Source organism: Chaetomium fimeti (assembly GCF_033439085.1).
Source record: "Chaetomium fimeti strain CBS 168.71 chromosome Unknown B0H64scaffold_3, whole genome shotgun sequence".
NCBI lineage: Eukaryota > Fungi > Ascomycota > Sordariomycetes > Sordariales > Chaetomiaceae > Chaetomium > Chaetomium fimeti.
The window spans coordinates 2,687,269-2,711,642 of NW_026944331.1; the positions used below are offsets into that span (position 1 = coordinate 2,687,269).

At 57.1% G+C, this 24,374-nt stretch overlaps 11 protein-coding genes across 11 annotated transcripts; 4 read left to right on the plus strand and 7 right to left on the minus strand.

The window, feature by feature from the left end:
* The first annotated feature begins 103 nt into the window (after positions 1-103).
* On the plus strand, positions 104-2,565 carry B0H64DRAFT_124414 (uncharacterized protein). The gene is made up of 2 exons (XM_062798015.1): positions 104-1,981; positions 2,081-2,565. The coding sequence occupies exons 1-2, from the start codon at positions 303-305 to the stop codon at positions 2,382-2,384; spliced, it is 1,983 nt and encodes a 660-aa protein (XP_062660966.1). The 5' UTR covers positions 104-302; the 3' UTR covers positions 2,385-2,565.
* Positions 2,566-2,805: 240 nt separating this feature from the next.
* Positions 2,806-5,447, minus strand: B0H64DRAFT_392191 (ATP synthase alpha/beta family, nucleotide-binding domain-containing protein; the record flags this gene model as incomplete). Its single annotated transcript, XM_062803531.1, has 7 exons — positions 5,277-5,447; positions 5,193-5,214; positions 5,077-5,125; positions 4,933-5,017; positions 4,244-4,859; positions 3,235-4,183; positions 2,806-3,173 (listed from the first exon to the last, which is right to left on the minus strand). Coding segments are annotated over exons 3-7 (1,730 nt in total), but the record flags the coding sequence as incomplete, so codon positions are not given.
* Positions 5,448-6,767: 1,320 nt separating this feature from the next.
* B0H64DRAFT_124434 (SET1-like protein) lies at positions 6,768-11,301 on the minus strand. The gene is made up of 3 exons (XM_062798016.1): positions 10,268-11,301; positions 7,111-10,186; positions 6,768-7,043 (listed from the first exon to the last, which is right to left on the minus strand). Exons 1-3 carry the CDS (start codon positions 10,943-10,945, stop codon positions 6,940-6,942), a joined length of 3,858 nt encoding a protein of 1,285 aa, XP_062660968.1. The 5' UTR covers positions 10,946-11,301; the 3' UTR covers positions 6,768-6,939.
* Positions 11,302-12,018: 717 nt separating this feature from the next.
* Positions 12,019-13,712, minus strand: B0H64DRAFT_124441 (uncharacterized protein). The gene is made up of 2 exons (XM_062798017.1): positions 13,329-13,712; positions 12,019-13,279 (listed from the first exon to the last, which is right to left on the minus strand). Exons 1-2 carry the CDS (start codon positions 13,588-13,590, stop codon positions 12,183-12,185), a joined length of 1,359 nt encoding a protein of 452 aa, XP_062660969.1. The 5' UTR covers positions 13,591-13,712; the 3' UTR covers positions 12,019-12,182.
* A 376-nt stretch (positions 13,713-14,088) lies between these two features.
* On the plus strand, positions 14,089-15,218 carry B0H64DRAFT_392197 (tropomyosin). The gene is made up of 3 exons (XM_062803532.1): positions 14,089-14,270; positions 14,494-14,798; positions 14,863-15,218. The coding sequence occupies exons 1-3, from the start codon at positions 14,253-14,255 to the stop codon at positions 15,023-15,025; spliced, it is 486 nt and encodes a 161-aa protein (XP_062660970.1). The 5' UTR covers positions 14,089-14,252; the 3' UTR covers positions 15,026-15,218.
* On the minus strand, positions 15,219-16,011 carry B0H64DRAFT_431389 (nucleolar protein 12-domain-containing protein). The gene is made up of 2 exons (XM_062805967.1): positions 15,757-16,011; positions 15,219-15,698 (listed from the first exon to the last, which is right to left on the minus strand). The coding sequence occupies exons 1-2, from the start codon at positions 15,964-15,966 to the stop codon at positions 15,261-15,263; spliced, it is 648 nt and encodes a 215-aa protein (XP_062660971.1). The 5' UTR covers positions 15,967-16,011; the 3' UTR covers positions 15,219-15,260.
* Positions 16,012-16,109: 98 nt separating this feature from the next.
* Positions 16,110-17,456, plus strand: B0H64DRAFT_392202 (BIG/ATPase V1 complex, subunit S1). The gene is made up of 4 exons (XM_062803533.1): positions 16,110-16,333; positions 16,428-16,810; positions 16,907-17,131; positions 17,188-17,456. Exons 1-4 carry the CDS (start codon positions 16,236-16,238, stop codon positions 17,325-17,327), a joined length of 846 nt encoding a protein of 281 aa, XP_062660972.1. The 5' UTR covers positions 16,110-16,235; the 3' UTR covers positions 17,328-17,456.
* B0H64DRAFT_392204 (uncharacterized protein) lies at positions 17,447-18,272 on the minus strand. The gene is made up of 2 exons (XM_062803534.1): positions 18,042-18,272; positions 17,447-17,890 (listed from the first exon to the last, which is right to left on the minus strand). Exons 1-2 carry the CDS (start codon positions 18,225-18,227, stop codon positions 17,693-17,695), a joined length of 384 nt encoding a protein of 127 aa, XP_062660973.1. The 5' UTR covers positions 18,228-18,272; the 3' UTR covers positions 17,447-17,692.
* A 540-nt stretch (positions 18,273-18,812) lies between these two features.
* On the minus strand, positions 18,813-19,564 carry B0H64DRAFT_440923 (cyclophilin-like domain-containing protein; the record flags this gene model as incomplete). The annotated part of the gene is made up of 3 exons (XM_062806522.1): positions 18,813-18,984; positions 19,047-19,173; positions 19,240-19,564. The coding sequence occupies 3 exons, from the start codon at positions 19,562-19,564 to the stop codon at positions 18,813-18,815; spliced, it is 624 nt and encodes a 207-aa protein (XP_062660974.1).
* Positions 19,565-19,832: 268 nt separating this feature from the next.
* On the plus strand, positions 19,833-21,053 carry B0H64DRAFT_392207 (t-SNARE). Its single transcript, XM_062803535.1, has 2 exons — positions 19,833-20,138; positions 20,230-21,053. Exons 1-2 carry the CDS (start codon positions 20,092-20,094, stop codon positions 20,948-20,950), a joined length of 768 nt encoding a protein of 255 aa, XP_062660975.1. The 5' UTR covers positions 19,833-20,091; the 3' UTR covers positions 20,951-21,053.
* B0H64DRAFT_473568 (GLE1-like protein-domain-containing protein) lies at positions 21,054-23,088 on the minus strand. The gene is made up of 2 exons (XM_062808005.1): positions 22,102-23,088; positions 21,054-22,040 (listed from the first exon to the last, which is right to left on the minus strand). The coding sequence occupies exons 1-2, from the start codon at positions 22,960-22,962 to the stop codon at positions 21,261-21,263; spliced, it is 1,641 nt and encodes a 546-aa protein (XP_062660976.1). The 5' UTR covers positions 22,963-23,088; the 3' UTR covers positions 21,054-21,260.
* Positions 23,089-24,374: the final 1,286 nt, after the last annotated feature.

Consider the following 24,374-nt stretch of genomic DNA (forward strand, 5'->3'; position numbering starts at 1 on the left):
TGGTTTTGCTTTGTCCTGATCCAGGAGCGCAACGCCGACGAGCAGGCCTCCACGCCTCGCGCAAGCCCGCTGACAAGGAAACGAAACTGCAGAACGACAGCAAGAGCGGGACCTTTTGCTTGAGACCCACGCAAGTCAGGGATCGAATCCAGCAAGCCTCCTTTAACCCCCGGAAAACACCCCCAGCGCGGTGAGCGGTCAGGGGCGCATTCGCCAATCAAAAACAAGGGCTGCATGAATCGGGCGAGATGAGGTTTCCACCCGTCACCGTCCTGGTCTAAGCTTGCTTCCATTACTTTTCCATGACCTCTCTGCTGCGGACCTGCTTCGTCTCGGCTTGCGCCAACACTCTTTTTAACACACGCGACACCAACTCGTTGAACCTCCACAAGGCTGCCGTCGACGCCAGAAGAACGACCCGCCTCCACGCTCCCCCTATCCCTCACCGCTTCTCCCGACATTCTCTTGCCACCCCCGCCGCCAGGCCAGGCCGCCGACGAAGACCTCTGCGCAAACCCACACACTCCTTTAAACAACCGAAGCAGTCCACGAAGCGAGCCGAAGTCGCTCACCGTAACCCAGAATCCCCAAACCCGGAATCTCCCAAGCCGGCATCTCCCAAAAATATGGATGAGATGGTGTTACTCCAGCGGTCCATGGACGAGAATATGCGGAACGGGATCTCGACTCCTGAAGCGAGCCGCCACCCGAGCCGTGGAGGGAGCCGTGACGACACCAAACCGCGGCGCTTCCCAGATGACCCTATCTCGCCCCCCCCTTCGCACATGGGCGATCTGATCGAGACTCGTTCGGCACGATCCGCCTCAACAACTTCGAGGAGCACGAACAGATTGTCCCTCACCTTGCCTATCATGCCCCCCACGGCCCTGCCTTTACGGCCGACGCCGGCCTCTACCACCACTCCCGCTTTCCCCCCAACACCGCTCGACACTCCTTCCCTAATGTCCCCTGTTGACTCAACCGATTTCATTACTGCGATAGCGGCGCAGGAACGACACGTGATGGAACTGAGGGAAGAGCTTAGCCGTGCCGAGTCGGAGCTTACAAAACTCAAAAAGCAATGGGCGACCCACGAGGCTTACAAGAAGAAGAAGACCGGGCGGCGAAACCCGGAGCCCATCGCCGGTCTCGGACCGGCCGCCGAGATGCAGGATGAAACCGCAGTCCGGCGCAGCGCCGAGATTGATAGGAGGAAGGCGCTACTCGGTCAGCAGAGTCAGCAATCCACGCCGGAGAGGAGTCGGCGACGTGTGTTTAACGGAAGACACGCGCGAACCCTGTCGCTGTTGTCTCCTACGAGGCCGACAAGCTCCTTTTCCGCAAGTGACGAGGAGCCCGAGAGCGCAAAGTTTGACTTGGACCACCGCTTGGCGGCTGAACCATTCAGTCTGCCGTCTAAGCGCGCGACCTGGGCAGCGCGGCCCACACAAACCGCCGCGGTGAAGCAACTCGCAGAGGACCTTAAGTCGGGGCTCTGGACCTTTATGGAGGACCTGCGGCAGGCAACGGTGGGCGAGGAGCCCATCACCGGCCACCAAGGGGGGAACATGCGGAACATGGACGGCAACATGAGGTCGGCCACCGTAAGGAACCCCAATAACGCCGGCGATCAGGATACCATCCGGGCGTCGGGCAACCCGCGGCCGCGCATTCCATCCGCCTTCAACGAAGCATCTAACCAAGCGGGAGAAGGCCCAGAGGAAGAAGACGGCGACCAGAACGACAACGGACCCCCGCGGCCCACCACGCTCCGCCGCTCCAAGACGGACGCCGGCGCGCGCGGCACCAAGCGCTTTTCCTGGACCCCCCTGACCATGGACGCGTACGACGACAACGACTGGTCCAACTGGGACAGCCCCAGCACGCAGTCCCCCCGCTGGAGCGGCACCACCGCCAACGGGGACATCATCCCCACCATCCCCGAGAAGCGCGCCGACGACGAGGGCGAGAACACGCCTCTGTAAGTCCCTCCCCCAACCACCACCACCACCATCATCACCACCAACCCCCCTCGCACCACACAGAAGAACCCAGCCATTAACAGGGGAGAACCACACAGCAGGAACCAACAGGCCTCCCGACCCCGCGCCGCCGGCCCGCCGTCCCCAACCCTGTCGGCGGCCGCGACCGAGGCGGCGCTGGACGAGGCGCCCGCGACACCATCTGGCCCGCATCATAACAACAACAAGCTCGAGGACCTGCTCCCCCAGATGCTCATGAACAAGCTCGCGCCCAGCAACCTCAAGCGCACCGCGTCCGACTTCATGAAGGAGTGGGAGCGCAGCCTGGTGGCGCCCGCCGAGGCTGAGGTGAAGCCGGCGGCTACGGCGGGTGCGGGTGAGGCTGGGGAGAGGGCGGTTTGAAGAGTGGACAACCGTTTTCGCGTCTGCGGTTATTTTTTATTATTCTTTTTTATCTCCGCTCTGTTCTATACACGGTACCCGCGTCTGCTGTGTAGGCAGGCAGTAGGGGTGGTTGATTGCGGGGGTGATATCTTTCCCCCGCACCGTTGGATTGGTGCTGCTGATGGTCAAGCGTTGTTGGATTACCTATTAATGAGGGATGAAACGAAACGGGGGTTTATACTATACAAACGGTGGTTATGGGTGTCGCCGCCCTTGGCCGGAAGAAAGGTTGGGTTGGGCAGGTGGTGGTGTCGAGGAGCTTTTCCGTGGACGGGTCAGGAGTAATGATATGGTAATGACTAACTAGATGAATGTATGAATGAGAGACGTCGCAAATAGCACCAGAAATTATATTGCGCTTGGTAGTCACAGGGGATGTTGGGATGATATATCATGGTCGATTCATCGCATAAGCCAACCAACTAACCAACCAACCGTAGGAAACATTCCCCTACCTATTCACAAGCGGGAGATGCCTGTGAAGCTCTATGTATTGATCCCATTCCGAGTGTGCGGACGGTTCCAGCCGGGCCCAGTGAAGGAAAGCCGAGAAGACAACAAACAATTTGAATTCATTGCCACCACAAACAAACCGCCAGACAAGACACGCTATGCACAGCACGCATCCAGATCCAGATCCCCCGTCTCCCCTACAAAACACTGTACTATACTCTGACTAGCCTACTATCTTTACTCATCCACAACAGCGGCGAACTTGTCCAGCATGGCCTGCTGTATCGCCTCGTACTATTTTACGTCTGTCAGCATCGGGTTTCAGCTATGAGGAAACGGCATTCAAAAAACGTACCTTCTTGCAGATGACGTCCTGTCCATCGCTGGGCACCTCGAACTTGAGGCTGCGCAGCTGGGCCTGCAGCTCCTGGGTGGCGTCGCGCACCTTGGACCAGCTCAGGCCCTGGGCGATGGCCTTCTGGGCCTCGTCGTGGAAGCCCATCATGAGCTTCATCATCCACTCGGTCTTCCAGATGGGGCAGAACTGGTCGTAGTCCGAGTAGCCGTTCTGCTGCAGGAAATCCTCCTTGAGCAGCGTCGCCATGTCCAGGGTGATCTTGTCCGGGTCCGAGAGGGCCGACTTGCCGACCAGCTGCACCACCTGGTCGAGCTCCTCGCTGTCTGACAGCAGCTGGCGGATGCGGTCGCGCAGGCGGGGGAAGTCGGGGTACTCCTTCTCGTACCACTTGTCGAGGATCATGCTGTACTTGCTGTAGCTGAGCGACGTGTTGATGGACGGGAAGTGCTTGCGCTGCGCGAGCTTCTTGTCCAAGCCCCAGAAGACCTGCACGATACTGAGCGTAGAGGCGGTGACGGGATCGGAGAAATCACCACCGGGCGGGGACACGGCGCCGACGATGCTCACGCTGCCCTGGCGGGCGGGGCTGCCGAGAGTCTGGACCTTGCCGGCGCGCTCGTAGAAAGAGGCAAGTTTGGCGCCGAGGTAGGCCGGGAAACCTTGATCCGCGGGCATTTCACCCAGACGACCCGAGAGTTCTCTCAGGGCTTCGGCCCAACGGGAAGACGAGTCGGCCATCATGGCCACGTTCATGCCTTGGTCGCGGAAGTATTCGGCAACTGTAATACCGGTGTAGATAGATGCTTCACGGGCAGCGACGGGCATGTTGGATGTGTTGGCGATGAGAGTGGTGCGCTTCATGATGGGCTCCTTGCGGCCCTCGACCTCGATGGTGAGCTCGGGGAAATCCTTCAAGACTTCAGCCATTTCATTGCCGCGCTCGCCGCTACATAACAACGTCAGCATGCCGTTCCATAACGCCCAAAAAACAAAAGCAGGTACATACCACCCAACGTAGACGATGACATCACTGTTGGAGAACTTGGAGACAGACTGGCTAATGACGGTCTTGCCGCAGCCGAAAGCGCCAGGGATGGCGACGGTGCCGCCCTGAACAGAGGGGAAGAGGGCGTCGAGAACGCGCTGGCCGACAATGAAGGGCTGGTCGGCCGAGTGCTTCTCGGTCGTCGGGCGCGGTACTCGCACGGGCCAGGTCTGCATCATGCCATATTCGGTCTTCTTGCCGTCGAACTCGACCTCGAGGATCTTGTCCACGACGGTGTAGCTGCCCTTGTCGGCAATCCTGGTGATGGTGCCACGGGCCCTGGGAGGGAGTAGGACTTTGTGTACAGAAATGAAAGAGTTCTCGTAGACCGTCCCCCACACATCGCCGCCTGAGATGTGATCGCCGACCTTCATGGTGGGAGTAAAGTCCCACTTCTTCTGGCGGTCGAGGGCAGGGGCAACGATGCCTCGGGGGATGTAGATGCTCTTGGACATTTCCGAGATCTTCTCGAGGGGCCGTTGGATACCGTCGTAGATGTTGTTCAGAAGGCCGGGGCCGAGCTCGACAGAGAGGGGCTTGCCAGTTCGCACGACAGGGTCGCCAACAGTAACGCCGGCTGGTGTTTTGTAAAATGTCAGCACTGGGAGGAGGGAGGGGCGGTGGTTTGGCGGGGCCGGGACGCAGCCTACCTGTTTCTTCGTACACCTGAATGGTCGCCTGGTCGCCACTGATCCGAATGACTTCTCCGACGAGGTTGTCGTGGCCCACGTTCACCTGTTTCACACTGTTTAGCCCAGCGCCCTCCCGAAGTCGCGGCGGGGTCGAAAGCGTACCAACTCATACATGGCAACACCGGCCATGTCCTCGGCAACGACGACGGGTCTAGAGATGCTGTTAGCCATCATCGACGGAGCAGAACGCGCGCAGTTGGAGCTTGGTTGCGACGAACCCGGAGACCGAGTAGATCTTGCCTATTGCGCAATCAGTAACGTAACCAACAGCAACCCGGGTTTTTAGATGCAGTCCGGCATACCTGTGTGCACTCCATCCTTCTCGCCGTCCGTCTGAGACTGTTACGATGCCCGTGTCAGCGTGTTGGGTCCAAGTCGAGTCGTGAGCCGACAAGTTTTAGACGTTGGTTGTGCGAGCGAGCGGGCGGCAGGCGGTAGCGGGGAGCTTACAGGGGCCATGCTGGGCGACGAGGCAATTGCAGCGGGCGTAGGTTTCGGCGGTGGTGCAAATGCAGGAGCGTGGTTAATGACGATGGTAGGGATGCTGTTCGGTGTGTGCGTCGGCGATGGCGGGGTAGATGCGGAGAGAGGTGGTGTGTCGGGCGACGGTGGAAGCGGGAGGTTTGCAGCTTGGTCCAACTCAAGGACGGCAACAGCAAGCTCCCGGCGGTCGGATGCCGGGGCGGTGCCCGCCGAGAAGAGTGGAGGCGATGATGCAGTGGGCGTTCCTGCGTGCGGCGGGTCGGACGGAGACTGGCTGCCGCCTCCTCCAGCTCGAACCAACAGCTCAACCAGTGACGGCCGCGCCTTCAATCGCGGCCGTAATCCGACCTGCATTCAAGCCAAGGCACCAGGCAATTCCTCTGCTGAGAGGATGATGTTAACTAGATTGTTGTATGCACCCGCTAATGGAACCTTGGAAGTAAAGCAGGGAACTGATGGAATTATGCTTGAAATTGTTTAATGAAACTAAGTCGAGGGGTAGGTAGTTTGGTCGGCGCATTTAGTTACCTTAGGTACCTAACTCTGCAGGATGCTTGGTTGCCCTGGTCCGCCCAGGCACTTGGAAGAAAGGCAAGTACATGTACACAGCTCTGCCATGTTGCGATCCTTCTCCGCAACCAAACGACCTGTAACCCGATCCACGTCTGCGCCGCGCTGTTGGTTACAGCGACGGGAATCCCCTGTTCGACAGCCTGACAGGAAAATCAGGTAACTATGTCGGGGTTAGGGCTCAGTAACTGCTTGGTCGTTCCTCGTCTCCTCGTTTTGGTGAGAAGACCAGGGCAGTTCACATTCACATGCAAGGCTCTGCTGGTGTTCGTATACCAGAACTTCCTCAAGACAGCCATCCACCGCGTGGTATCTATTACAGTGCTATAAAAGCCAGCAATGCACCACTGTATCGGCACACGTAAAACTCCATGGTACACCCCGCGAGACCACAGTAATCCTCCTCATCTCAAATTCCCCATCTACCAACACCATACAAGGGGGTACATCACACACGATCCAAACACAACGGACACCGAATGGTGAAAACTGCGTGATAGAATTCGCTGCCGATGCTCCGGCCAGGGAAGCAGACTCCATCCATCCGCAAGGTCCCCTTCGTTATTAAAGCCAAGGCAAACCGCCCGTCTATCCGACCGGCGCCTATCCCTTACTTCATCCGCCTCGTCCAACCCATCCATCAGGCGGGAGGGCGAATCCATTCCTCTCCCAGCCCTACCGCTTGGTAGCGGTATAAATCAACTCCCGGTTGCCCACGGCGCTTTGCAGCTGATAACTTTGAGAACGCAATGCGGTTAATTTGATGCAACGTGATCGAATATATTGCAAACCACTCCCAAGGTCCTCGACCGCGAGCAGCGGCTAATCGAACCGAGGCAACGAAGTAGTCGTAAGCGGCAACAGCAAGACAAAGATTACAAGAATTAGATGTCGAGGCCGGCCGCGGGGTGTTCAGTTGAGGAAGCCCTTGCACGCGGCCGTTCCGCACAGGCAGGGGATGCGGTCGGTGCTGCCAAGCTCGCGCTCGAACTTGTAGTCGTATGTCAACTCCTCGTCTGTGGCACCGTCATGTCAGTTGCTATTTTCACCCGCGCTCACTATGATCGGGAGGCGGTTACTCACTCTGCGCAATGTCCCGGAGGGCATAAATCACAATCCGCTTGCTGCCCTCCACCTTGATGATCTTGGCCGTGCAGTTAGGCATGCAGCTGTGGTTGATGAACCTGGCGATGCCACCCTTCTTGGTCGCGTCGATGACCGTGTTGTCGTCGATCCGGAAAAGGTAGCTGCTGCCGATACCGCTCTTGAGGTATCGATTCTCCCGGAGCTCGGCGATCTGCTGACGGACTTCCTCGCCGACATACTCAATAATCATGTCGTCCTTAGGAATATTCTCCATCGCGTACAGACCCCAGTTGTGGATGGCCGACCTCGCAAACTTGACGGGCTTCTTCCGCTTCTTAAGCTGGTTGAACCGCAACACGTCAGAGTCTTGGCCGAGCGTCTTTCGCTGGTCGTTGAGATCGGCGACGAAACGGCGGTTGTTGGCGCGGTTGGCACGGGAGTTGCCCTTGGCCACGAGGCTCTCTGCGGCCAGCCTAGCAGCTTCCGCGGCAGCGAGTACCGAGTCTTTAGCATTCTTGCCGTTCTGTGCCTGGCGCTCCTCTCTGGCCTTCTTGACTTTGATGTGGTGAGGGAGATACTTGGACTTCTCCGAGTTGAGAATCTTCTTGACTCCCTCGGCCCTGGCGCAGCCGGTGGGATTGGGGACGTAGTATCCCTCAATGCGCACCGGGGTTTTGGCCGTTCCGTCGGCCGAGTTCAGTTCGCGAATACGATCCCGCCGCCATACCCAAAGTTCGGGATCATCCACTTTGCCGCGGCCGAATCTTTTACGAAGCCGGTCGAGGTCTGGCTGATCATTCGGCCCAAGAGCCAACTCCTCCAAGGCACCCACGTCAAGACGGAAATCCCGAGGGAGATCTAACACGGAGACCTTCTCAGACGGATATAGATTCTCATCCAGAGCCGGCTTCTCCGGCTTTTCCTCCTTCTCCGCTTTGGGTGGCTTGGGCTCGCTCTCGGGTTCCGGTGTCGGTATTACCTCGTCGACGTCCTCCGATTGCAGGGCCTCCCTCTCAAATATGTCCTGCTGCTGCCGTTTGAGGGCTTCTCTCTCCTCGAAGAGCTGCTTTTTCGATTTCCGCTTTGTCTTCGCCGGCGCCTTCTTTTTGGCCTTGTCCCCTTGTAGTAGAGGCGTCGCCAGTCGCGAGCTGTCGATATCTTTCTCTTCACCAGCTTCAGGCCCGGGAAGCAGAATATCCTCCGGAGAATCTTCTCTAGACGGAAATTCGGTTCCGATGCGATCGATGGTCACTCCGAAAAGCTCCTCGTCAGTCTTCTTCTGCCGTTTGATGGCCGTTTCGACTTGGAGATCCAGCTTCCTCTTCTTAGGCACGCCCGACCCATCACCTAACGCAAAGCTGGCCTCTGTCATCGAGTCGTCGTCACCGGGACCCCAGGACGCATAGTCATCCTTATCCGCCTCGTCGTCCGAGCTCATGCGGCTCCGGGGCCGGGACTCGGGCTCTTCCGTGTCTCTGCCGAGCGATGTCCTATTCTCGGCTTCGTCTTCGGATTCGCCCTCACTGTCGGTCCTCAGACGGTAATGAAGAGACCGGAACGCGGTGCGCCTAGCCGCTGGTCGATTTCGCGCAAACGGGTCATTAAACCCATGCTTGCGGGTATTCAAACCGGCGTTCTTGACCTTGCGGATACGCGGAAGCGCAGACACGTCAAGGCGGGCGGTTCGCCGTTCTATGGGATCCGCCCTGGAGTTCGGGGTGCTGACGGGAGATCTGTCTTCGAATTCATCGAGCACGATCGGAGGAAGCCTGGCACTCTGAGGATCCTCGAGATTGAGTCTCCGTCGCTTGGCCAGGTGGTTAACAGGGTCTAGGAAGTGAAACAAGGCGGGTGCCGCAATCTTGGTGCGGATGTTCTTGATGAGTTGTTCCTTCATCTCCCGGAGAACCACGTCCGTGGCCTCTAGTACCGGGTCGTAATTCTTGGCTCTCTGACGTTTCTCTTCTTCGAGGTCGGCCTCTTCCTCTCGCCGGCGCCGGTCTCGTTCGTCGCGCCGAGCTCGCTCTTCGTCGCGCTTGCTGCGGTCATGCTCACGGTGGGGTCGGGTCTCGTCGGCATGTCTCCGTTCTGGTGTGCGAGTGCGCCGGCGAGTATCGGGTGCATTCGAGGCCTTGCCGTCGGTTCCATGGAGGTGGAGGTCCATGACCATTGTGTAGGTGAAGAAGGCGGTGCGGTCAGCCGACCGAAAGCAACGTTCGGCCTCGGCCCGGCCGTATCCCGAATCTTGGAACACGATGTAGTATCCGGTCCTATCCGCCCGTATGTCCTCAAACATGTAGGTTTTTAAGCGCCTCTTCATGTGGGCCACCGTGGTGGGCATGACGGGGACATGCTCGTGGCCTACAAAAATGTAAGGGTCGTGCTTGAGTTGGGCCGCGACGGGTTCACCCTCGATGATTGAATCAGGCCTGGGCTTCGGCACCCACACGCCCTGGACATTCACCAACCCGCCTCGGTGCGCCGCGGGACCCTTCGGTGCTGTCGGAGGGGGCCCAGGAATGACTTCTTTGGGTTTCGGACCCGTGGGGATCCTAGGCTCGCCCAAAGCTGGTGTCGTTTCGTTCCCCTTGTGTAGCACCTCCACCAACATGCGGGAGCTCTTTTTGCCCTCAGCATCATACTCGACGCGGACTGTGTTCGCCTCGATCCTCTTTCCGTGCATTGCCCGAATGGCGCGCTTTGCGGCGTCGGCGCCGGTAATCGAAACGGGGCGCGAGCGGCTCGGCTTCGAATCCCGGTAGCGGAAGGTAGCAAACCCCAGATAGCTCCCGGTGTCGGGGTGCATCTTGTTGCTGCTTTCGGCGATGTCACCGAAGGAAGCAAAGACGGCCGTGACTTTGGAAAATGCAATCAAAGGGTTGAACCCCGTAACTACAACCTGGGTCGGCGGCCCGGAGCCACACGACGTCTTGGGATCATACTTGTACGGCTTCAGGTTGTAGGGCGCATGTCGTAACCGCGCTTTCGGGAGGTGGAAGTCGACATTGATGTAGTTCAACCTCCCGCCCTTTGCTAGGCGGGGGTCTGAAGGGGGAGCGTCATCTTGGTCGTCCTATGCGCAGCATTAGCCAATTGATCCACAATCAAGATGACGCCCCCCCTCCCTCAGTGTAAATTTATCAGATGCACATACCAACCCAAACTCCTTGTATATCGGTTTCGCCTTTCTCTTTTCGGAGCTCGAAAGCGATGTATCGAGAAAAGGCTCATATGTACGCTTAATGCATTTGATCGAGCGAGAGGGGTCTCGGGCAGGCACGCGTTCGACGGCCGGTGTATGAAGGACAGATCCGTTGGGAATCGGCGTGAGTCCGTTGATTCCGTCGGCGCGGCGAGGAGTGGTCGACTGCGCCTTGGTGGGGGCAGCTGTAGATAGATATGACGACGGTGATGCGATGGTGGTAGGAGGGGTAAGTTGGTTATTGGAGAACTTCATGGCACTGGTGGCGCTCGGTCGGGTGGGAGCACTGAAGACTGAGGAGCTTGCACTTGTATGAGAGCTGGCTGATCCGACGGCATGGAGCGTGTCTCCAGCGAGCGACTCGGTATCATCCGTCGGGGGGTGCGAGGCATGAGCAGCGGTGCCGTTCAGCTGAGGTCTCGATGTGAAGCCGGTGACAGGCCCTTCGTCATTGTGAGAAGATGCCGAAGGATTGAGCGGGGCGCTGTAGCCATTGGCATCGACCGGGCGGGCAGGCGGAGATTCCTGTGCTTTCATTTTCGCCCTCTCGCGTTCCATTGCCCTGTCCCTTGCGGCTCGCGGTGCGGCAGGGAAGAACTGGGCGAAGCTCGCGCCAGGCGGGCGAGTCATGGCGAGAAGGGGTGACTAGTGCCGTTCCCGACGTCCTCCAACCATCATCTCTATTGCTAGCGATGCTGGGAGTCACCATGCGTGAATGCTGATGAATGCGAATTGCGGTGTGGGTAATTACGCGCGCATGTGCCGTCCACGCGACAAAGCTTTGCCGGTAGGGAGGCACTTGGCCAGACTGCGCCGTGGGCTGAAAGTGGTGAGGAAGGCGGCTGAGCGTAGAAAAATAAACCAGGCCCCAGAGCGATAAGTGTGACAATTTGCGCTTCGTTTTGGTCGGGAAGGAAATGCTCGCGAAGCCAAAGCAAGCTGGGCTGCTGGAGTGGAAAGCGGATCGCAGCGAAGTTGAAAGTTTAGGGACGGCCAGGCGTTGAAGTCGCGAGTTCCATTTTCCACTGTCTCGCTAAACTCAAACTGGGTTGGCGTAGTCCGTGCCAAGATGGCTCGAGCTTCAAAGGATGGGCGCGCACTGTGGCAGAATTGCCAGCGGAGGCTGGGAATGATTGCATCGTCCAATGAATGATGTCGCTGTCATCTGGCGGGGCTTCCACTGTGCAAGCTGACGCCCCTGAGAATTGGAATCAGTAATCTGGAACCCCTGAATGGAGAGTCAAACCCGTTCATTTCATGACGTTTTCAACGAAATTCAACAGCCATTTGCCCACTAACTAGGGTGTTCTGGCCAGGAAAATTGAAAACGGAAAAGAGAGAATAAAGGAACCACATGGTGTACAGCGTTTCGGGTCTCGACCTGTTCTCTTACCGGTACTTACACAGTAACTTCCCCTTCACTTTCATCACAAGACCCGACGTCGACAGTATTTTCTGTGAAGAAACAAAGGATGAGAACATGGGATCAGGACTGTATGGCTCATTTTGGCCGCCATTTTTAATACTGTACACGAGCTAAGACAACCCGGCACCAATGCCAAATAACAAAACAAGCTGATAAGCTCGAACCCAAAGTCGCTGCCATGATACCTGCTGGCTCTCGTACGCTAGCAGGCACAACACGGCGCTCTGCAGGGTCCAGGTAAAAGGTTGCCGGGCAGATTGGGTGCCGGGCTCCTGATATCCACCACTCGCAGAACCACAAAAGAAAAGGGTGTAAACCAATGCCAGCCCCCCAATAGTACCCATGTGTCCGACCAATCCCGAGTAAAATATGTAGGTCCTGGCCCAAACGCCATCACAACGCCTCCGGTAACCACCCGTAGCATCTCCCAGCCAGCGTGGCTCAATCAAACTTTACGACGAACTGGAAATCGTCATCGTCGTCAGCCACAGGAGGCAGGCCACCACCCAGACCATCCTCTTCCTCATCGGCGTCAAAGATGGACAAAAAATCCGGCTTCTTTAGCTCCGACGCCTGGGCAAAACGGGCTGGTGTGATGGTGGCCTCCGAGCTGGTTGACGCTGTGCTGACAGAACGCACTAATGTGCGAGGCTTGGGGCCGATCTGAGTTTGGGGCTGGCGGCTACCTGTGTCGCTACCGGTTCCCTGGACCGCAGATGATACGGACCGACCCTTGTTGTAGCCTAGGGTGCTGCGTGACGCGGCAACTGCGGGCGCCCGCTCTTTAACCGACATGGTGGGTTGCGCCACGGGTTGTGCCGTTCTTCGCTTGGGGACAAAAAGCCCTCTGGTCCGGGTTTCGGTTGTTCCCAAGGTGGTTGTCTTCGTCAACTTTGGTTGAGTGATGCCAGATGGCTTCGCCGGCATGGCGAGAGCTGATGCTGCTTTCCTGGATGCGAGCGTCGACGGCTGCTTGGGCATCGGCCGCACCACCTTTTTGCTGGTTGTCGCTGGGGCTGCCGGAACCGCGGTACTCTTCTTCTTGAATACATCCTTACTCTCCGGGATGTCACCGATGCTCCAGTCAAATTCCTCCATATCCTTTCGGATCTGCTCTTCGCCACGCTCAAAGCTTTGCTTCTGCCGCTCTTCCATGTCCCGCTCCAGCGCTGTTTTCCCCTCGCCGTCGACACGGTTGAAGTAATATTTGTAATAACCCTTGAACAAGTTCTCGGGCTTCAGTCCCTCAAAGGTCAAGACGCCGTCGGGGAACACGTCGGACTCGTAAGGGGTCTCTTTCGGCTTCGGGGGTGCATACTCGATCTCTTCCTCCTCGAGCGGCCCGTGGTCCGTGTGCACCTCTAGTTTGGAAGATTCAACTTCAGGTGCACGCTGTTTAGGTCGCAGAGTAGTAGTTGGCTTGACCGCGCTCTTTTCGAAGTCACGGGCAGTCACCTTGGCCCCGGGCGTTTGGTACGTCGCCCTAGCCTTCGCATTCGTCGTCTTGTTTCCGAGAGGCGCCCGGCCGGTCCTCGGTGCTAAATTCGGCGTTAGCAATGCGAGATAGAGAGGCACGGAAGGACTCACCCGCTGGCGTCACCATGGCCGACTTGCCAGATTTGCCAAGGCCATTGGCACCCTTCCCAACAGTGAGGGTGTTTTCATTGTTTCCCTTTCCTCGCAGCACGCTCTTGCCACCAAAACCGTGGTTCGAGTTCTCGTCGTTGAGCGGAACCTTGAGGGGAGTCTTTGGAAAGCGGGCACCTGGCGTCTTTGCCTGTAATTGTTGCTTCGATGCACCCGCCTGGTGCGTGTAAACATTCTCCTGGTCGTGGTGGGCTGCTAGCATCGTTGCGTGACGCGGGGATGGCCTCCCAGCTGGCGGTTTTGGGTAATTGTGAGGGTCGATAGCAAATGTCGTTCTCGCGGATTGAGCCGTTTGATGCACAAGGCACGAGGAATCGCGGCGTCGCGTGGCTGGGCCAGTTTCGAAGATGCCACTTTGAGGTTGGCACAGCAACGGCGCAGTGAATGGGCAGCTGTCTTATGCCAGGCACCCCTCGGGTGTAGGAACGAAACGAAGGCCATCCGGAAGCCCAAGACGCTGTCTTCACTTAATTTGCTTTTATTTTACTCGATGCCTCTTATCACTGGACATCTTTTGCTCTATTGATTTTGTTTTATTTTATTTATTGTTACTGGATTTCTTACTGTGTAGTTTCCTTCGGAGTCTCGCGGTTTTTTGGCCAGAGGTGCCAGGCCCCCGGCTAATCGTGGTGGGGTCGATCAGACAAGTGACAGCCACCTACGGTAGCAAATGGAAACACCGCCGTTTGGTGAGGGGCAGTCGCTGGTCTTCATTTCCTCCAACGCCCGCCGGTTTGCATCCACCTCCTTCTTCCTTCCTTAACTTCCAACCACTACCTGCGACATTCCCTCTGCGATTTCTTCACTTCAGAATCCACTCTCTTGCAACACGATCTCCCTGCTTCGCTCATCACCAGCAACAAAATGGATCGCATCAAGGAGGTAAGTTAACTCTTTCTTTTTGGAGCTGCACCCCGGTTTGGCCCCACCATTGGGTTCACCAGGACACCCCTTAAAGCGATCACCAACATCACGAGCATCACGAGCATCTCGACCATCACCGGCCTTGTGTGTTCCGACACTGGCCTGTCCCGGTCGCGGCCGAAACCCCTTGTGGATTATTTTACCATGCCTCAGATGGCTGACGATATGTTGCGCATCCCAGAAAATGAACCAGCTCCGTCTGGACGCCGAGGAGGCCGCGACCAAGGTCGACGAGCTCCAGAGCAAAGTCAAGACGCTCGAGCAGGAGAACCTCCAGAAGGAGCAGGAGATTGTCTCCCTTACGCACAAGAACAGCGTGCTTGAGACGGAGGTAGAGAAATCCGAGGCGCAAGTCAAGGAGCTCAAGGCCGCGGCCAGCGAAGGCCAGCAGCACGGTACCCAGAACGAAACGCTGACTCGAAGGCTCCAACTTCTCGAGGAAGAGGCCGAGGAAGCAGACAGGACTTTGCGCGAGGCCAACGAGAAGTAAGATCGCACACGAGTTCCCCACCTGATCAACTTCGCTTACACTGACCGCCTCTTACCCCAGGCTGCGGCAGACCGACGTCAAGGCTGGACACTTCGAGCGGAAAGTCCAGGCCCTCGAGCAGGAGCGCGACCAGTGGGAGTCCAAGTACGAGGATATGTCCAAGAAGTACACCGCCGTGCAGAAGGAACTGGAGGATTTCCAAAACGAGATCAGCACCATCTAAGGCTAGCGCGATTTGGTCGGAGGGAGGGTTTCGTTGGGTCCAGCTGGTTATCACGGCTTCCGGTTCCTTCCATGTGGCAGGTCACATCGATGAGCGAGGGTTTGAGGTGGACGGGTCATTAGCACTGACTCGAGTACTTACATTCTGCGACAATTCAAACACATACACCCCTTTCTCAACTTTGATCATGCGAGCTGTATTTGCTTACAGCACTGCTGCGCCTGTCGAGTGACTGCTATCCCTTATCCTTCCTCCGCTTCGACCTTTGTTTCCTTGCTTCGACAGCTCTATCGAACTTGTTCTCGTAGCGGAACTTCTTCTTCTTGGTCGGATCTTTTTGTCGTTTAGGAGCCTTCTTCAAGTCCTCCTGTTCACCGGCAACTTCTTGCTCAGGTTCCGCGTCCTCCGAGGGTTTCTCGAGCTCGGGTTTATGAAGGCCATCTCGGTCTATACTGACTGCTTCCACGGTCACCGTTGTGTACTTGTCTTCGTCGATGTATTCCTCCTCCAAATCGATCGGCGCTTCGGGTACGTCTGTGTCCGACAGGCCTCCCCATTCATCCCCGGAGTCATTTTGTTCTAGGTCACCCGTGCCAGCGTGCTGGGCCTCCCGAAGGATCTTGTTGATCGCTTGGACGTGGTCCTCGACGGCTTGCTTTCGGTCTTCCCTGATCTGGAACCAACTGCGTCAGCATGGGAGGGTGTGTAGTCTTTAAACGGAACTCGCATACCTGCTTCCGCATCTCAATTCTTTCCTCTCGTGCCTTCTCCTCCGCTACCTCTTGCGCATGCTTGATCCGCGCCTGTTTGCGCTTGTGGAATCCCGTGAGATACTCGGAGCGGGCATCTTTATCGAAGGTGATCTCCTCTATCGCATGGGTCGTCTTTCTCTTCTTTGGCGGCGGCGGTGCCGTCTTTCGTATCCTGGGCTTTGCAAACATCGTGAGGTCCAGCCGGGGGGTTCTTGGTGGTTGCGTTTCTGCAGCACTGGAGGGGCCTTGTAGGTAGAGGTACTCTGTAAATTTAAAATGACCCCTGCAACTACATCGGCTTATCGGGGGTTCTGCCAACCTCCACCGCCCCACTCAGCTGTTGGCTGCATCATCCAACCAAGCCACCCCAAAGCTCCTGGGGGTCGCGGCCGAGACGCAATCGCAACCAACTTGCCGCTGCCAACGCCGACAAACAAGCCGGCATCATCACCACAACCATGAAGCTATCCACGGCAACAGCATTGCTCGCCTGCGCGGTGTCGCAAGCGCGGGCCTTTTCCGATTCCTCTCCCTTCGTCCTCCTCTCCACAGCCAAGTGCGTCCGTTCCCTCTCGCAGACCTGCAGCCTGCAGCCTGCGTCGACCTGCAGCAGCCCGTCATCAGAATGCTAATTGACACCGATCGAACAGACTATCCACCCCGCCGTCGACCTCCCAGCTCCAAACCGCCTCCCATGTCCTCAGCACCGCTAAATCCCTGCTCGCGTCATGCCCGACCAAGCGCTACCTGCTCGTGTCGCAGCCCAACATGCACGCGGCCGACATCCGCGAGGGCGATGGCAGCGACGCCTGCCGCATGCCCAACCTGTGCCGCGCCGCGGGCCGCGACGACGTCAACAGCTGGGCCGTGGCCGAGACCATTGGCCGCGTGTCGGGCCAGCCGCTCGAGGAGTACATCGCGCAGACCTGCGGGGAGGGCGTCAGCGTGCAGCGGGTCGGGCTGAAGCAGCTGCCCGCTGCGTCTGACCGTGCCGGCGCGGAGGGCGCGAGGGAGGAGGTGCTGGGGGATAACGGTACGTTGCCGGACACGCCACCCACGCGCACGCGAATTTGCGGTGCTTGACTTAAGAGGAGAGAGGGTTGCTGACTTTGTTGTGTGGGGATGACAGATCACGAGTTGGGCAAGCTGCTTGATTCGCTTGACGGCGAGGACTACACCGTCGTGGTGTTCTCGGACCCGAGCGAGTTCAAGGCGTACGAGCCCGAGTTTAGCGGCCCCGTGCACATGGACATGAAGCGCTCCGCCTCGGCCGAGCGCCAGTTCGTGGCCAGATCGCAGTCGAACTCGACCGACAACCGGCCGCTGTTTGAGAAGTACCAGTTCTTCACACCCGGTAAGTCAACTCTGCTTGATACCTTGGGAGTGAGCGGTCGCTAATTCAAGGGCTAGGCATTTTCATGTCCTTTATCGTCCTGGCCGTGGTTCTGGCCATCTTGACCGTTGGCCTCAAGGCGCTGGCGAGCCTCGAAGTCTCTTACGGCGCGTTCGATAAGGATATGGGCCCGGCTGCCCAGAAGAAGCAGATGTAGAATAGCGTGTGGCGATATTGTGTCGGTGAATGCGGTTTGGTTTTCTGGATCGTCTGTAGCATAGCTACCTGGGCTGGAGTTAGTTGGTTTGAGCATAATTGTAGCATCAATGTCTAGACTTTTGCGGAACATGATCCTATTTATTGCTCGCAGGTGTGTAATAGCTCGGAAAGGGCAAACCCCAATGCGATCCAGCCCAACCGTTGAATCCCCTCCGTCATGGAGATTGTGGAATGTAATCATAGTCGATAAGATTCGTGATCATGAACGCCGTAACCCAAATTAGCCAACGTCCTCCCCATGACTCGTGACTAATTGACAATGACCTCCCCTTTTTCCCCCGTGCCGGCCTTCATCCATGACGCTCATACCAAATGGCTCGGCAGCAGGAAATTGGCGATGCCTTCCCGTACTGCGTACTCGTGCGAGCAGTGCCCACACACCAACTTGCCCTCATTCATCTGCGTCTCCATGAGCAGAGTATGCAGGTCCTTGAGCAGCTTCTCGTCCGCCTGAAGCTCTTCTGGAGTTGGTGGCTGCTCGGGGAGTTGAGGGAAGCCCAGCTGCAACGTGTTAGTTAACAAGGCCGGGAGCAAGAGGTGTTTGAGGAAGGGTGAGGGAGGAGTGGTGAACGGCAGTGAAAGTTGGATGAGAAATAAACATCATTGAAACCAAATCTCAGAACTCAAGACACCAAAACTATGCAATACTTGCCTCTGTAGATGTGGTCCGCAGGGCATTCCAGTCGATGCGGGGCAGTAAGTTGACTAACAACTGCGGGTTGAGCTCGACATCGTCGCTGACGAGTTCCGCATCTTTCGGGTGCAGCGGGAACGAGTCGGACGAGGCCTTGCACGTCTTGACGGCGCAAGTCAAAAAGTTTAATGTGAGGACTTTCATCTTGGTGGTCTGGTGTTGTTTTGGTGAGGGATGTCATTCAAAGCGGGTTGAATCTCTGAAGGTCACGAAAAAATTATAGATGCCTGAAACGGGGCGATTTGCATCTAACGAAACATGTCGAGAAGGACACCCTTTCTCATCTCCGGGTGTACCACAATAACTATTCCCTTAAGACCCCCATTCTACATTCATCATTCACACACGTGTCTTCTCATAGCCAACTTCGTTTTGGGCCTGGCCCCTGGAGAAACGCAGCCACATCGCAAAGACTGCCACGACGATTCCCACAAGAGCCAGCTTGACCGGGAGAGGCCAGTCGTCGCCAAGTTCCATCGCAGATGGCTCGTTTGTTCCGGGCGCCGTGTTCGCGTCATGTTCAGGCGCATCGATGCCTGAGCAACCGCGGAAGCAAGAATGAACGATCAGTACAGTGTCTTTTGAGACATGGCATGGTAAGATCGAGCATGGGGACTGCAAATTGATATTGTCGACACCGGGGCCAGTCACACCCAGTGCATCTCATTTTATATCCACAGAGGTGTCAAGGGAGACGGGGGGATGTTGGCACGCATTGTGAAAAGAGCTTTAGAGCTCCATGTGAATACCTTCAGCAGGGACCTCCAGCTCGCCGCTCTTGGCAATCTTGACTGTCTTGACGGGTTTGTCGCCCGGCGCGGTCTCAACGTTCTCGATCTTCTCGACGATGTCGTAGCCCTCGAGGACCTCGCCGAAGACGACGTGACGGCCATCGAGCCAACTGTAGGTTGGTGTTAGCAATACCATCTAGAAGATGCTCCCCGAACAAATGGTGCAACTCACGAAGTGACAACAGTGGTGATGAAGAACTGGGAGCCGTTGGTGTCCTTGCCCGCGTTGGCCATAGAGAGCAGGCCCTTCTTGGTGTGCTTGAGCTTGAAGTTCTCATCGGGGAACTTGTCGCCGTAAACTGCAGCCAAAAAAGTCAGCGATGCCCACCCCAACACCAACTACAGAATAGTAGGGTAACACGTACTCGACTTGCCACCAGTGCCATCGCCCTTGGTGAAGTCACCGCCCTGGATCATGAACTGCTTGATCACGCGGTGGAAGGTGGAGCCCTCATAGCCGAAGCCCTTCTCGCCAGTGGCCAGAGCACGGAAGTTGTCAGTCGTGTCGGGGACGGTCTTTCCGTAGAGGCCCATGACAACACGACCAAGGGGCTCGTCGCCGTGCTCAATGTCGAAGTAGACCTTGTGGGTGATCTTGGGGCCCTTGGCGGCTGCGGCGGGCTGCGCAAACATCATGGTCGCGCCCACCATCAGGGAGGCGGCGATAACGATCCGCTTTACGTTGAGCATTCTGGCGGTTTGGTATGTGGCCGGCGTATTTTTGGTGAGAAGAACGGTTTGATGATGAATCCAAATCAATTGGACAAGGCAATGGGGGAAATCGAGGAAGATAAAGCCAGCACCAGCGGTTGTTGAAGCTACGTTTCAACTTGACAGAGCTTCCCACTCCCGGCTGTTGGTTAGCGGACAGTGGGACAGGGGTTCAGGGTCCGGGCGGCCCAGAGTTGCAGGATGCGGGTTGCTGCAAAACAAGACGATGCACTGTGCCCCGCAGACCATCGACGGAAAGGGCAAGGCACATCCTCCGTTCCATTGGCTGGAGACACACCAACCGTGATTGTAGCATCTCGAGGCTCGGAATCTGGAACCAGGAGCACCTTCCCCGTTGCAACGTCATCCCCAAAGCGAACCTCAACGATCAACCTCGACAAGTCTACCTCCACTTCCGGCGAGACAGTACCTGGCGACATGCTCAGTTACCGTCCCGCGAATGCGACAACCCGCCTACTAGCGTGACCGACCACGGCGCGGGAGCGATGATGTCCTCAACGAACGAGGAGGACCCGTTCCTCCAGGTCCAGCAGTGCGTCCCCCCTTTCAACTCCTCCTCCTCCAACCTCCCAATCACAACCACCCAACACCCAAACTAACCCGCTCCAACCCGCGCACAACAGAGATGTCCTCACCCAGCTCCAAACCGCGCGCTCCCTCTTCACATCCTACCTACGCATCCGCTCGCTAGCCACGGCACCAACCTCCCCGGAACTGGCATCCGCGCGCGCCGACCTCGAGTCGTCACTGACATCGCTGGCCGACGACCTCGCCGACCTGGCCGGGTCGGTGCGGGCGGTCGAGTCCGACCCGGCGCGGTTCGGGCTCTCGGTGGCCGAGGTCGGCCGCCGCAAGCGCCTCGTGCAGGAGGTCGGCGGCGAGGTCGACGACATGCGCGAGGAGCTCGCCAAGGCCTCTTCTGGGGCTGCTGCCGCCGGTGCGCGGCGCGGCGGGAGGGGCGGGGATCTGCCGGATCCGTCGTCGTTCGCTATTGCGGACGGGGAGGCTGATGGTGCTGGAGGGGGGGCCGATTATGTGGCTCAGTTCGAGCGCGAACAGCAGGTTGTGATGATGCGCGAGCAGGACCAGCATCTAAATGGGGTGTCCCGGACGGTGGGGAATCTGCGGCGGCAGGCGGACGATATGGGCCGGGAGCTGGAGGAGCAGGTGGAGATGCTCCAGGAGACGGAACGGGTGGCAGATCGGGTCGAAGGGAGGTTGAAGACGGGGATGGATAAGATAGGCCATGTGTTGAGGAGGACGGAGGATCGGTACAGCAGTTGTTGTATAGGACTTTTGATCGTTGTGTTGGTCATCTTGTTGATCTTGCTACTAATATTATGAGATCGGGGGGATGGTCGTCTGGTGGATTGATGGGACGTTATTGGGATGTATTGCATAATACCAGGGCGTAGATAGATGGGGTTTTTCGCAACGAGGCGTTTATAGTTTTTCACTTTTTTAGTATTCTTCATATGTCGGGTATCTACAATAACCACGGTTGGTGTACATGCAACGCCCCAGACCGTGACATATCTTCGGTCATTGCGGCCACCCCGTCCCATCCTACAATGATGAAATAACCCTACGTTGACTCTCCCCCGAGCCAGAAATGAATTACTAACAATGTACGTTCCCCCGTACACCAATCCGTTTATCCAAGAACCAAGCCCGTATCCCGCTTCAGCATTTGCGCCAAAACCTCGAGTGAATTTACAGCCGCCGACTTCTGTGGTGCTCGGGCGGGAAAGTCGAGCAGCGCTGTCCGTAGAGCCGCGATGGCGGCCGTCCCGTAGAACTCGATGAACTTCTGCTCGTAACTCTCCACCATTGCCTTCAACACGACGCATTGCGTGTCGGAGATCTCCGCGGGTGGTGTGTTGATGATTCGCGCCATGGCCGTCCAATATACCCGTGGGGGAAGTGGGTTCGTCTTCTTGGACATGGCAAAATTCCGCAGGGAGATGGAAGCAAAACCCGCCCCTAGACCGGTCATGCGGTCCATATGTTGTTGCTCTGGTACCCACCGGCCGCTGTCCTTCCACCAGCCCAGCCTCTGCCTCCCCTGCTCCGTCTTCTCGCTACCTCGGTAGCCGAACAGGACAGGACAGACTATCCTGAACTTGGCGAGCATGATGTCGATAAGCGATGTGCCGCGCCACAGGAAATCAGGCTCCGAGAGGGTGGCGGCAACGCAAACACCGACTGGGTCCGCTGTCTCCGGCCGCGCGCCGGCCTCGTTGATGAACTGGGCTATTGCCGCTTTCGCAAAGATGTTGATGAGGTAGAGGAATATTGATGGAAGAGTGGCGTCGTTGTTTGCGCCCCCCTCGATGGGGTTCCTTGGCTCCAGAACGAAGTTACTGGGGTCCATCAACTGCGACTGCATCTGATTTGATCGCGCCTCACGCAGCAGTCTGAGAATGTTTTGTTGCTGTGATGCGATGGTCAGTGACTAACACCTCACGAATAGCATCAAACACGCAATTCCTTACCTGTATCTTGTTGACTCCTGCGACCCCCAAAGTGACAGTGAGCTGCCCGACCGATTTGCGGATCTCTCGCCGCATATCGCCCATCCTTCCCTTCAAGGCTGCGTTTGTTTTGGCCTGGTCAGCCATGGATTTCCGGAGTATCTTGAGATTTTTATGAATCTCTGCATGCCTGTCGGGACGCGACTGGGTCGAAGGCTGGGCAGCCGAGCGCGATGTGCCCGAATCTGAGGTGGCGCCATTAGGTTGTGACGTGTTATTGAGAAGGCCGTTGATGCCGAGGACTGAGTTTGCTGGCTTCACGGGTTCCGGCGTTTTGTGCGCGACCGCCACTGGAGTCTGGCTCTGAGTCCGCGCTGGTATGGGTGCAGTGGGAGGTTTGGGTACATGAGCGCCTGGCACCGGCACGGCAGGAACCGTCATCGGTCTCTGCGATGTGGCCCCGTTTGGTTGAGTCGAGGCATTGTTGGTTGGTAGCGAGGCAGCAGGAGCATTTCCATTGACCGTTGGCACAACATGTGGTTCTGGGTCGGGCAGAGGCGCGGGGATCGCGATCTTCTTTGCTTTGAGCTCATTCAGCCGCGCGCGATCCGCAGCGAGAGCCTCTTCCAGCTTGATCCTCTCTTCCTCTTTCCTTCGTGCATCGAACAGCCGTTGTCTCTCCTCCCTCTGCAGCTGCTCCCGGTACACTCTCTCTGCTTCCTCCCGAACCCTATCGTGTTCTCTCTTCGCTGTCTCCAGAAGGTATCTATGACGCGCTTCCGAATTCCTGTCGTCGCCGAGTATTTCTTCAAGAACGTTTCGTTGTGGACTTCCGTTTGTCCGGTGGTAGCTCTGCCGGCGCAGAGGAGATGATCCTGTCATTATCAAAGTTGCTAGTCGATGAATTTCGCGGTGTGTTTACCAAAATATGGTCCTTGGGGATTTCCAATCGCGGTTGCTAACGGCTTGGTGGACGGCTGATGCCCGTTTGTCAATTTGATGCTGGGGCGCAGCCGCTAACTCGGTGACTAGGACCACCCTCGGGGGGTCCGTTCGGCGACAGCTGACAGCCCGTGCACAGTCGTAGCCTCAGGACAAAGAACGGCAACCCTAACCCCGTTACACGGTTGACACAGAACCCTCAGGAACCTTAAGTTCCAGTGTTTTGCCACCAACACCAGGACCAGCAAGAACATCAGCCATCAGGGGGGGGCTCAAGCTCCCGCCAAGAATCTCGAACAATTGATAATGCTCGTCCACGCCGTCCTCGGCTACGAGCCATCCATTTGGTAACTCTGTCGTTGAGTTCGTGACACCTGACCTTGACCGCATCTTGGCCTGTTGCGCTCGCTGCTTGGTTAGGCTCGCACACAAGGATGATCACGTTTGACGCTCGGACTCCATACTCAGTTTGTTCAAGTGCGCTCGTCTTCCATTGGGGCAAGAATTTGTCGGGATGTCTCTTTTTTCTTTTATTACCATCTTGTTGTCTTGAAGAGCGAGCCCCCTATTCATACATATATCCGTATACATACAAATCATAGTTCGAAACAAGACAAGACAAATAGGGGCGTTTCCAGGTTACCTATGGTGTAACAACCCCATGCAACTCGGGGGCTGCCGAGCGGCAGATGGGATCGGCGCCTCTTTGAAGGTTATTTTTATTCCCTCCTTCTTGCGCCGCAGCTTGAATTTGGGTGAGAACTCGTCATCATCGTTAGGTATCCAACCCCGATTACATGGCACGAGGACACTGCCTCAGTAGCCACGCACCATGCGCGATCATTGGCGGTCTGGCAGTCTGCCAGTCTGGCGCTTTTGGTGATTCACAGAAGATGGAGCAAGGTCGTGATGCGCCTGGAGCTGTGGGCACTCGGGCCCCTTGACAACGGTAATCCACCCCGCCCGAACATTGGAGCTCCCTCGGTTGTCGTGCTTGTGTCTCGCATTGGGAATGACGGGAGTTGCCCACAGCCTAGGGTTGATCTGTCTTGACTTGTATATTTCTTTTCAAGGTGGCATATTCCGTTTGTGTGATGAAAGTGAAGCTCCGATGGTCCAAAAACAGAGCAGCGGCAACCCGTATATGCAAGAGAGCCACCGCTGAACAGACAGGGCCTCGGTGCTGCAGCGCTGTCTTTGCCCCTCTCACCTCGAGGCTCCAGCTTCGTTTGGATTAGCTGTGCGGGACCAGGCCCCACTTTCTCTCCCCCTTCGGTCAGTGGTAGCTGGGCACCTGGGCAAAGCGTTGCTTGGGGCACTGGGTGACGGGGCAGAGAGCATCAGGCCCACGG

Excerpts from the sequence above, each read along its gene's own strand:
- B0H64DRAFT_124414 (XM_062798015.1), top strand. The coding sequence starts at position 303 with ATGACCTCTCTGCTGCGGACCTGCTTCGTCTCGGCTTGCGCCAACACT. Across the intron at positions 1,982-2,080 it reads GAGGGCGAGAACACGCCTCT|CAGGAACCAACAGGCCTCCC; the intron begins GTAAGTCCCTCC and ends AGAACCACACAG.
- B0H64DRAFT_124434 (XM_062798016.1), bottom strand. The coding sequence starts at position 10,945 with ATGACTCGCCCGCCTGGCGCGAGCTTCGCCCAGTTCTTCCCTGCCGCA. Across the intron at positions 10,187-10,267 it reads TATACAAGGAGTTTGGGTTG|GACGACCAAGATGACGCTCC; the intron begins GTATGTGCATCT and ends TGCTGCGCATAG. Across the intron at positions 7,044-7,110 it reads CCTCCGGGACATTGCGCAGA|ACGAGGAGTTGACATACGAC; the intron begins GTGAGTAACCGC and ends ACGGTGCCACAG.
- B0H64DRAFT_124441 (XM_062798017.1), bottom strand. The coding sequence starts at position 13,590 with ATGCTAGCAGCCCACCACGACCAGGAGAATGTTTACACGCACCAGGCG. Across the intron at positions 13,280-13,328 it reads GGCCATGGTGACGCCAGCGG|CACCGAGGACCGGCCGGGCG; the intron begins GTGAGTCCTTCC and ends CGCCGAATTTAG.
- B0H64DRAFT_392197 (XM_062803532.1), top strand. Across the intron at positions 14,799-14,862 it reads TTGCGCGAGGCCAACGAGAA|GCTGCGGCAGACCGACGTCA; the intron begins GTAAGATCGCAC and ends CTCTTACCCCAG.
- B0H64DRAFT_431389 (XM_062805967.1), bottom strand. The coding sequence starts at position 15,966 with ATGTTTGCAAAGCCCAGGATACGAAAGACGGCACCGCCGCCGCCAAAG. Across the intron at positions 15,699-15,756 it reads GAATTGAGATGCGGAAGCAG|ATCAGGGAAGACCGAAAGCA; the intron begins GTATGCGAGTTC and ends AGTTGGTTCCAG.
- B0H64DRAFT_392202 (XM_062803533.1), top strand. The coding sequence starts at position 16,236 with ATGAAGCTATCCACGGCAACAGCATTGCTCGCCTGCGCGGTGTCGCAA. Across the intron at positions 16,334-16,427 it reads GTCCTCCTCTCCACAGCCAA|ACTATCCACCCCGCCGTCGA; the intron begins GTGCGTCCGTTC and ends CCGATCGAACAG. Across the intron at positions 16,811-16,906 it reads GGAGGTGCTGGGGGATAACG|ATCACGAGTTGGGCAAGCTG; the intron begins GTACGTTGCCGG and ends TGGGGATGACAG.
- B0H64DRAFT_392204 (XM_062803534.1), bottom strand. The coding sequence starts at position 18,227 with ATGAAAGTCCTCACATTAAACTTTTTGACTTGCGCCGTCAAGACGTGC. Across the intron at positions 17,891-18,041 it reads TGCGGACCACATCTACAGAG|CTGGGCTTCCCTCAACTCCC; the intron begins GCAAGTATTGCA and ends AACACGTTGCAG.
- B0H64DRAFT_392207 (XM_062803535.1), top strand. The coding sequence starts at position 20,092 with ATGATGTCCTCAACGAACGAGGAGGACCCGTTCCTCCAGGTCCAGCA. Across the intron at positions 20,139-20,229 it reads CCGTTCCTCCAGGTCCAGCA|AGATGTCCTCACCCAGCTCC; the intron begins GTGCGTCCCCCC and ends CGCGCACAACAG.
- B0H64DRAFT_473568 (XM_062808005.1), bottom strand. The coding sequence starts at position 22,962 with ATGACAGGATCATCTCCTCTGCGCCGGCAGAGCTACCACCGGACAAAC. Across the intron at positions 22,041-22,101 it reads CAGGAGTCAACAAGATACAG|CAACAAAACATTCTCAGACT; the intron begins GTAAGGAATTGC and ends ATCGCATCACAG.